Here is an 11,007-nt window from a genome sequence, read left to right as displayed (position 1 = left end):
CACCCTTTCCCCAAGCTGTTTTTCATCCTCGAGGGGGAAGGGAGAGTCCCAAAGACCCTTTGCAGCAGTTCCCCAGAAAGACAAACGATGCCCAGCTCCTGCTCACAAGTATCATCAGCATCTGCTGATGAACTGATCCTTGTCCAAAACTGGTGTCGCATGGAAAAATCCCCAGCACCTGCTAGCAAACCTCAGTTATTCACAACATACGGCTGGGTGGCTAAATCTTCACTTCCGAGGGACGGCCTGGAATTACACTCACTACATGCTGAGCAGCCTTTCTCTCGTGTGAAATAGATGCAGGCAGCGGGAGGATTTGCAGCTACAAGGAAGGTTAGGATTTATAGTGCTGTCTCCTGCAAGGGGTTATTCTGCAGAAATGCTTGGTTTGTCTTCATCTTCTCTTTTGGGATAAACACATCATGATACAATCATCTATATGGAAAATCATATCTTTGTATTCATCAGGGAGCAGGTAGCCCTGTGAATATATATCCCCTAGCATAAATCTACCGTCAATGTCAGTCAGGCATTTTTTTTTCCCCTCCTGCCTAGAGTTGAACATGCATTTTTAATTCATTTCCATATGGCACAAACTCTATTCTTATTGTATATTCTAATTTCTTTTCCTGGTCAGTAAATTGTAAGCCTTTCCTAGCTGGGTAAGTTATTGTGGGGTACATCTGGGTGCAGTTCAGGAAAGATATCTGACTAGAGAATGTGCCATGTTAATGTTTTTTCCCCCTATTCTCATTTGACCACATGCTAATGATACTGCCTACGTATTAAGGGAACAGGGTTAAATCCACCACTGTCTCTAGTCTGTGCCTAAGGTTGGTAGACATCCATCTATCAGACTCCTAGATCACCATCTTCCACATGCTTTAAATATGAATTTCCATGAGTTCTGGTTTTCCATAGTTCTCTGCTATGGAGGAGGTTCCTTCCAGGAGAGGGCAGTGACGTACACTGGTCTCCCCTCCGTGTCATGACATTGACAGCATTGCAAAAAACATATTTTCCTATCAATGTTGCAGCTTGATGTAGAACTTAAATAGGAAACAACTGAAAAAGAGTCAAGAGTGCTTTTTAACCTTTTTGCAGGTATACGTGACCTGGTCATGCAGAAGTTTTTGTAGGGGCAGATTGCTGTTGATAGAAAATAGCACTGAGAATAAGAGGCTCCATTCAGGTGGATGGAGCTGCGTGACAATATTGTAGGTTTGCTGTTCTGATGATTAGACCATAAGAACAGATAGACTACTGCCGATGTTGACATTATTTGAGTGATAGGAAGGAGTTACTTGCAAGATTGAGGTCACTTACAACAAAATCTGCTGCTGTTCCTGCTGCCGTTTTATCGCTTCAATACATACTATTTATTTGTCACGTGCATGTGAAGCTAATGTTTTCCTGCCTTCTAAAAAAAAGTCCTTTATGTTTTCATATACTCCTTTTTGATGTAAAGCTGCTTATTTAATAGAACTTTAATAGCTACCATTTGAATGAAAATTGTGACTCCTTTCCTGAGAACAGTGTAGTATTTCTGAATTGTAGCATTATTCCATACCTAGAGGTCACCACTCCTGTCCTGTCTGAGGAGGCAGCCTGACTTCCACAGGTTGTTCTGGAAAAATAAAAATCATTGTAAAAACCTTTAAATGAGACCAAACCCTGTTTCCTGACCTTTTTTACCCTTATGCACAAAGGCTCATAATCACCATGATTCTCATAAATTTGTCATCTGAATTGAAAAAATTTTTTTTCTCCTCCCAGCGTACTGAAGCCTGGAGGATCCTTTAGATTCATTCGGTCCTTCTGCTGAAGATGGGAGGTGAAGGACAGATTGGGTTCTTCTCTATTCCCTTTCAAAGGACCTGTAGAAATTCTTAAATATTTGTATTAGATACTCATGCTCCCTAAGATCATTTATACAATGGTCAGCTGAAAATATTCTTATCTCATTGGACGTACTTAAGCTTGAAGGATGAGAGAGGAAATTTTTCTTTTCCCTATTGTGTCTTGCTAAAAGCTTATCCCTTCTGCAAGCTGAAGTTACCTGCTGTTTTCCTTATGTTCTCTAGAAGTCCTTTTGGCACTTGTTTAATAATTTTAGAGTTTACCCAAGAGTATATATATATTGTTTTCTTTTTCATGTATTTTATGGTGTAGAGATCTTTGGGATTAGGAGAATTAGCCTTGGGAGAGGGAATCAAATAGAGGATCGTACAGCCCCTGTTTTGTGTCTGCACACTGAATCAGACCCACAGTTTTGGTGTGTGGGAATCCTGGCAGTCCGTGGGACTTGAGTCGTTGTTCCCAGTCTGGTAGGGTGCTGTGTTTGGATACAGCCCAGGCTGCAGACTGCCAGAGCCGAGATGAAAAAGCAGAATGACACTCGTACCTCTCCCAGTTCCTCTACGGAGCACCAGCCACCTACAGGTCCCTGCGACTACTCTACAAGATTTGGATTGCATAGATAATTCTTGTTCAAAGAACAAAGGACAAGTGAAGAAGTAAATATGAGATCATAGAGTTCTCCGTGATGTTCAAGTGTATTTTTAAGAGTGTTAAAAATCAATGGCCATTCTATTTCTCCATTCCTTTCTTTACACTTCAAGACCAGAGGATTTAATGTGAGGTAGAGTGGAAAGATGCTGGACTCCTTCTCTGTGTCATCGTGTTGCCTCGTTGAGTATTTAGAAGGTTTTGTGTTTTAGTCTCTGTTCTTCTTAAAGAGCTATTCCACTTCTTCAGAGCAGTATCAGGGGATTTATTTTCTTTGTTGGAGTAGCTCCTGCCCAAACGTTTCAAAATCAGCCACGAGTAATCACAATCTTTCTCTTCACTCGAAACCATAACATTTTTTTGACAAGAAGTGCCTTTAAAGAAATGCCTCTTAATTTACGGTGGGTCGCTTTGTACTTTGTTTCTGTAACCTATCGCATTACATTTCCTGTGCATTAAGCATGTATGTATTATGAGCTCTTAAAAACAAATATCCCAGAAGAAAGGAATTCAGTAAATGAATAAAACATTCTTGGGTAGTCCAAGTGGCAGTTTAATAGCTTGTCCATTGGGACTTTCCAATAATATAATGAGGATTGCCATATAAATATATGGATAGATGAATAACTTCAGTGAGGAGCTTGTTACAGCACTACATACCACATTTGAAGTGAAATCAAACTCTGAAAGTGCTGCCTGATGGGAAAGCCCACGTTTTCCAGTGCCAACCCTGAAATTATACTTATAAATATGCAAACTGTGTTTGTGTATACATATATATACAGAACTAAAGGGCATTCACAAACACACATGCTCTGTATACATATGCATGTACGCATGTGTACATGTCATACATTGTTTCTAGGTGGAACTGAGTGTTTCAGCACTGAACCACAAACTTCATAGACCATTGACATAGCTGGATTTGCAGCTGTGTATTCAAGATTAGGTCTCAGCCCTGGTTTCTCTAAAAATAAATAAATAAACAGAGTAGGAGCATGAGGTTGTCATATTGCCTGGGATACGCACAACTTTTAGGCATTGTAATGGGCTGCCCAGGGAAGTGGTTGAGTCACCATCCCTGGAGGTCTTTGAAAGACGTTTAAATGTAGAGCTTAGTGGCATGGTTTAGCAGAGGATATGGTAGTGTTAGGTCAGAGGTTGGACCAGGTGATCTTGGAGGTTTCTTCCAACCTAGATGATTCTGTGATTCTGTGACTTTTTTGTTAGGTTCTCCTGATCACATAGCTTTGTACATATATATATAGTGGTGGCTGTCTGCTACTGTGGAGTCTGTAACCTTGTGTATGGCTAACCTGAAGGTACACTTTATTTTGTTTTGCTTGTAGCGTTTTTGCTTGCAGCAACAGATTTCTCAGAATAGCTGATTTCTGATTACAGAGGACCTGGAAAGCTGGTACTGCAGTATATAGAGAGGATGCTGATGTTCTTGGTAAAGGGCGGTGGAGGATTTTAATAGTGCCACTTCACAGAAGAGACACAGCCCTTTATTTTGTTATGAATTGGGACTTTCCCATTAGGATTTCTCATTTTCCTTGGCTGGCTGTTCCTGAGCAGCATACAGTATATTGCTTGTATTTTCTACTTGAGAGCATCTTCTCCCACGCTAGGCTGAAGCAGCAGTTTTCGTGGCAGTGCTCAAAGTGATTCACATAAAGCTCCATGAAAATAGGGGACTCTGATGTTTTCACACAGGTGGATTAAGTTGATGAATGTTTAGTGTGCTGAAAAATAAGGCGCCACTGCTCTGATCTTTTAGTAGAGTGAAATGGCAACAACATTAAAAAGTCTTTCCTAGTTGAAGAATATCATCTTAGGTGTTCTGGGGATCACCCTGGGCATGGGAAGAGCATGGGGAGCTTGTACACCAAGCATGCTGGAGAAGTCTATGTTTGTACATCTTCTCTGTATTAACTACAGGGGTTAAAATGTTATTTATATGATGTTTGATATTCAGAAAAGGAAGTGCCATCATGTGTACTCTGTGGGGATTTGCCTGCTAGTTGGAAATGTAAGATAGATCTTAGACTTTTATCTTCAATATGGACAGTTCCCTTTTTTGTTGGTGCAATGGAAAATAAGTCAGAAACAAGGGGGGGGTGGCGGGGGGGGGGGGGTGGCTGTATGTGAAAATAGGTGTATTGAAGGATTGGGTGCCTTGACAAACACTTGGGAGAACTGATCAAACTGATTAACGTGTTAAGCAATGGGATATAGACTGTGGGATCGGGAAGTTAAGTGTTTTGTGTGAACATTATAACATCAGTGCAATAAATTGATTGTCATTAGTACTTAAAAATGCAGTATTCATTCAGTTATATTGGAAGTGATAACTAACATGAATTCATATTCCAAAACTTGCCTGCAATTTATAAATCTCCTAGGGGATGCTGAAATCATGTTGGAAATTCAAATTAACTCCTGTCATTATCGACAACTTTTCCTATCCACTCTATATTCTAGCTTGAAGAAAACTGCATTTTCAAGCAGCTTTTAAATGACAATGAGAACAATGTATGTGTGCAGTGGGTCTTTTAATAATTGCCTTTTACAATTGATTTCTATGATTTTCATGAGTAGCGGTGAACGTACTTTGTAACAAAGAAGCTTTTTCACACTGCCTCATTTTAAGTATCTGACTTGTTTCCTCGGGCTCCTTTCCTTTCCCTTCGTTCCCGTGGAAAGCAATCAGCAGCAGCCTGGCACACAGCTGCTGCAGCAGCCTCCAGCAGTCTGGAGCCAATGTCTTCCCTTGCCCTGTCTCCGTTTAACCTGGAAATTCAGATACATGAAGTGAGGCAGTGGGACTACTGCACGATGGGACTGTATGGAGGATCTCCATATCTTCCTCAAATGCCTGCTAACTAATTGCATTTCAATACTTATAATGAGCCTTTTGCAATCAATGAAGGGCTCTCGCTGGAAGGGTTCTTGCTGCTTTGAGGTGGCCGAAATGGGACTGTGTGTGGATTAAGACTACTGGCGATGGAGCCACGTGCCTTATTTGTAGCCAAATTCTGCTTGGAGCTGCTGGAGTGAAATCTGGTGCAAGCTGGATTTCAGACCATCCAATTAAGAATGTCTTCATGTTCTTGCTAGCCAGGATGGCCGGTCCACAGTAGGACAGGCAGCAGACTGGAGGTCTTTACCTTTCTTAGGTTGAGATGGGAGTGGTATAAATAAGTAATGGAGCATTTATTGAATGTGTTCAGTGTTCATCAATGTTCAAAAATGCTCATCTGTGCTCTCATTGACTGTGTGTTACCACATGTACTTGGTGGATAGCAGTGATCATAATTACAGATGCATTGTAGTACATGTGAAAGGGCAGAGTTAAGTCTGATAGGCTATCTTAGCTGTGACATTTACTAACCTGACTCTTTATGTGAGAACTTTATTGAGCAATTTTATTTTCTTCATTGTATTCTGTCTGTTCTCAATATCTGGGTATGTGTATGTGATTGCATTTAAATAGCCATAATTTTGCCTTTATTTTGATTTTACTGTAGGCATCTGTAATTACAGTAATGGTTGGCTAGTGATTTTTATGTACTTTTTTTTTTCTTGGTGGCTCAAATTTCACCAACCATCTGATCTTTCTTAACTGCCCATATTAAACCTGATAACTGTCGGTAATTTGACTATCACAGTGCTACATAGATAATGAAAATCCTGTCTCATCCCCAAAGGTTGGGACTAAAAAGGACTCTTCCAATATCCTCTAAAAAAGAACAAGTTTAGACTTAGTTGCAGCTACTGTTAAATAAAAATAATAATTTCAGTGTGAATTATCCGTATATTTTTCTACCCAAATGTGTGTCTGGTTTTCTTTTTTTTTTTACTATGATTATTATTTTGTATTGTGCATGTGTACATATAGATGCAGTTGGGTCCCATAAGATTTTTTATATTAAAAAAGTATGAACGTGTGTATATATGTATGTATATATGTGTAGATATGTATATATGTTACAACATGTAAAAAAAAAAAAGAATGCAAAACCGTTGCTTTTTTGTATGTAGTGTTCTCCCTTTCTGTTTTATTAAATACGTAGTAACTAGTTATTTTATATATTTTATTTTCAGGTACAAATTTAGTAAGTAATTTTGAAATAATGCTTTTTCCAGTACCATTTTTAGCTCTTGATTAACTATCTTCCTTTTTCTCTCTCTGTCGCAGGGTGAAAGAAAGATGTGATGGAGGTGAATATGGGCCGCTGGTCAGGCACACGACCACCTCCATCTTGCCGTGCCCTTCTGATTGTCAAGCTCCTGGCCTCCCTTTGCCAGGTAGTTCAAGGAACCACACCACTTGGCTTTCACTTCACACATTCCACTTACAATGCTACCGTGTATGAAAATTCGGCAGCCAGGACCTATGTCAACAGTCAAACGAGAATGGGCATTACCTTGGCTGACCTTTCTTGGGATATCAAATACAGGATAGTGTCTGGCGATGATGAGGGCTTTTTTAAAGCAGAGGAAGTCATCATTGCTGACTTTTGTTTCCTGAGAATAAGGACTAAAGGTGGAAATTCTGCTATATTAAACAGAGAAATCCAGGACAACTATTTATTGGTAGTGAAAGGGTCTGTCAGGGGAGAGGACTTGGAAGCGTGGACAAAAGTGAACATCCAGGTCTTGGACATGAATGACTTAAGACCTTTGTTTTCACCAACCACATACTCTGTCACAATAGCGGAAAGCACTCCTTTAAGGACTAGCATTGCACAGGTGACCGCAACAGATGCGGATATTGGGTCCAACGGTGAATTTTATTATTATTTCAAAAACAAAGTTGATCTCTTCTCAGTACATCCTACAAGTGGTGTTATCTCCTTAAGTGGCCGGCTAAACTATGATGAGAAAAACAGATATGATCTTGAAATTCTGGCTGTGGACCGTGGGATGAAGCTTTATGGAAACAACGGTGTAAGCAGTACGGCCAAGCTTTATGTTCACATTGAACGTATAAATGAACATGCCCCAACGATAAATGTAGTAACACATATTCCCTTCCCATCAGACAAGGAACCTACCTATGCAGTTGTTAACATTGATGACCTAGATGAAGGAGCCAATGGAGAAATCGAATCTGTTTCAATTGTGGCGGGAGATCCGCTAGAACAGTTCTTTCTGACTAAAGAAGGTAAATGGATGAATGAGTACAAAATAAAGGAAAGAAAGCCTATTGACTGGGACAGTTTCCCATACGGTTATAACCTAACTCTCCAAGCAAAGGACAAAGGATCTCCTCAGAAATTTTCTGCAGTCAAATTGGTCCACATCGCTAGTCCCAAAAAAGAAAGTATACCCATAAAGTTTGAAAAGGAAACTTACGATGTTTCGATCAATGAATTTTCACCTCCAGGTGTGGTGGTTGCAGTAATTAAGCTGATGCCTGAGCCACTGGGTGTGGAATATAGATTATCTCCTAGTGACGATGCTGATTATTTTAAGATCAATCCCATCACAGGCCTTATTACTACTGCTCGTCCTTTGAAAATCATTGAGAAGGACCTCTACGAATTAGAAGTATATACAAACAAAGGTGGTGATTTAAAAGCACAGGTTACTGTCAGGATAGAAGATGCCAACGATCACACTCCGGAGTTCCAGCAGCCTTCGTACAGCTCGTTCGTCAATGAAAGTGTCCCTGTGGGCTATAGCGTTCTGGCAGTTTCAGCAGTCGATAAAGACAGGGGAGAAAATGGATACATAACATACAGCATTGCCAGTCTGAACTCGCTACCATTTATAATAAACCAGTTTACAGGTATCATCAGCACATCTGAAGAACTGGATTTTGAGTCCTCACCAGAAAGCTACAGGTTCATTGTGAGGGCTTCTGACTGGGGTTCTCCATACCGCCATGAAAGCGAGGTGAATGTCACCATATACATAGGCAACGTCAATGATAACAAACCCCTCTTTGAAAAAGTGGCATGTCAGGGAGTGATTTCGTCTGACTTTCCCGTTGGTGGTCACATTACTGCTGTTTCTGCTATAGACATAGATGAGTTAGAGCTTGTAAAGTACAAAATAATCTCTGGAAATGAGCTTGGCATTTTTTATTTAAATCCTGACTCTGGTGTCCTGCAACTTAAAAAATCTCTAATTAATACTGGCATAAAGAACAGCAATTTTGGCCTTAAGATAACAGCCACTGATGGAGAGAACTTTGCTGATGCTATGTTTGTTAATATTTCGGTAGTTCATGGAAAAGTGTCTTCAAAGACCTTTAGCTGTAGAGAGACTAGAGTTGCTCAGAAGCTAGCAGAAAAATTGCTGAAAAAGGCAAAAGCAAATGTGAAGCTGAATTTGGAAGATGGTTTTCTTGATTTTTATTCAGTGAACAGACAGGCACCACATTTTGACAAAACCTTCCCTACTGATGTGATGGTTTCAGAGGATCTGCCAGTTGGTGCCACCATCCTAAGGATAAAAGCCTACGATGCAGACTCAGGCTTTAATGGAAAAGTAGTTTATACAATTTCTGATGGTAATGGAGATAGTTGTTTCAACATTGACATGGAGACAGGGGTACTTAAAGTTCTTATGCCCTTGGACCGTGAAAAAACAGAGCTTTATCTCCTTAATATTACAATTTATGATTTAGGTAATCCACAGAAATCTGCATGGAGACTGTTGACTGTTACTGTAGAGGATGCAAATGATAACAAGCCTGTTTTTTTACAGGACAGTTACTCAGTTAACGTTTTAGAAAGTACAAGTCTTGGTACAGAGATTATTCAAGTAGAAGCCAGAGATAAAGACCTAGGATCCAATGGAGAGGTGGCTTACTCAGTGCTGACGGACACCCAGCAATTTGCCATCAACAGTTCCACGGGAGTGGTGTATGTGGCCGATCAGCTAGACCGGGAAACAAAAGCAAATTACACACTAAAGATTGAGGCTAGGGACAAAGCAGACAGTGGCCATCAGCAGTTTTCTGTTGTGCCTCTGAAGGTTTTCTTAGACGATGTCAACGATTGTTCTCCGGCCTTTATACCATCCAGCTACAATGTGAAGGTCCTTGAGGACCTGCCAGTTGGCACTGTCATAGCTTGGTTGGAAACTCATGATCCAGATCTCGGCTTGGGAGGTCAAGTCCGTTACTCTCTGGTGAATGATTACAATGGGCGGTTTGAGATAGACAAAGCGAGCGGTGCCATCCGCTTGAGCAAAGAGCTCGATTATGAGAAGCAGCAGTTCTACAACCTGACCGTGCGCGCAAAGGACAAGGGACGCCCAGTTTCTCTCTCTTCTGTTTCTTTTGTGGAAGTTGAAGTAGTGGATGTTAACGAAAATCTCTATACCCCCTATTTTCCTGACTTTGCTGTCATTGGATCTGTAAAGGAAAACTCGCGCATTGGTACAAGCGTTTTGCAAGTTGTAGCTCGAGACGAGGACTCTGGAAGGGATGGAGAGATCCAGTATTCCATCAGGGATGGCAGTGGGCTGGGGAGATTCAGCATAGATGAAGAAACAGGTGAGTTTCATTTCTAATTTCCTTTTCCTTTCATAGAGGTTCTTGCAAAAGGGAAACCTAGGCATAATTATTTTCTGCCCATTACATGAAGTTCAGTTCTTCTTAACAGGCAAGATAAAATTATAAATAAGGATTTTCCAGGCACAGTGATGACATGATTTAATTACCTGGTTGCATTCATTACTCTGTGAGTGTGAAATAATGCACATGGCTTTTCAGCTGCTATGTGATGACTCCATTTAAGAAGCAGTGATAGTTGTGTAATGACTCTCTTGCAGTCACTGTATTATCTGTTGATCATTGTAAATTACTCAGGTCACCTCCACAGAGTCATAACACTCATGACCTTGAATGCGGTGTTAAACCCAATGGAAGGAAGTAAGGGGAAGGAAATATGAAATATTTCATCCTGAAACTTATTTTTGGTCTTGTCCTTGTTGCTGGGAGTAATTTTTCATGGGAGTCAGCAGTCTGGAATGATATTCCATTCTGTATAATATGCTTTCTTGTAGCATGTTGTCTTCATCAGTGTAGGCATGCTTGTGAATGGTATGAATACAGGGAAAGATGCACTCAGCCTGTGCTGGCTTTTCCTTGGTGGTGGCAGTATTAACAGAGTGAAGATTTTGAAGATGTTAATCTTCACTTCTACCACACCCTATTGGAAAATGTGGAAAACACCAAGTATAAAAGGCTATCTAGTAAAACACGGCTAACAAGCTGGCTGTTTATATGTCCGATAGCTGTTGGGAGTAGTGGTGCAGCTGTGGTACTAGAAGAAGTGAAGAAATTAGAAAATATTAGTCAACAGTTTCAAAAATTATATTAAATATGTTGGGTCTGTGGGCTTACTGTGGTTTAAGCAGACTTTGTATGTCTTTTTCTGAAGCTTTTAATTGAGAATGTGGTATTAAAGCATAAGATTAAAATGTATGTTTTGGCAAATTCAAACTGTTTAATCAAATGTCAACTTTCTAAACTGAACA

General features: G+C 40.2%; 1 protein-coding gene across 11 annotated transcripts in view; it reads left to right on the top strand.

Moving 5' to 3' along the window:
* FAT3 (FAT atypical cadherin 3) overlaps nucleotides 1–11,007 on the top strand; it is a 417,502-nt gene that overhangs the window by 83,814 nt on the left and 322,681 nt on the right. For all 11 annotated transcript variants that reach the window (XM_035328942.1, XM_035328925.1, XM_035328935.1 and 8 more), the window contains exon 2: nucleotides 6,710–10,021. In XM_035328942.1, the coding sequence (XP_035184833.1) occupies nucleotides 6,727–10,021 (3,295 nt within the window). In that variant the 5' untranslated portion in view covers nucleotides 6,710–6,726. The remainder of the gene's footprint in view (nucleotides 1–6,709; nucleotides 10,022–11,007) is intronic.

This window comes from Oxyura jamaicensis, chromosome 1, assembly GCF_011077185.1.
Source record: "Oxyura jamaicensis isolate SHBP4307 breed ruddy duck chromosome 1, BPBGC_Ojam_1.0, whole genome shotgun sequence".
Lineage (NCBI taxonomy): Eukaryota > Metazoa > Chordata > Aves > Anseriformes > Anatidae > Oxyura > Oxyura jamaicensis.
The sequence above is the reverse complement of the archived record's forward strand: the minus strand, read 5'-3'. Positions and strand labels throughout refer to the sequence as shown.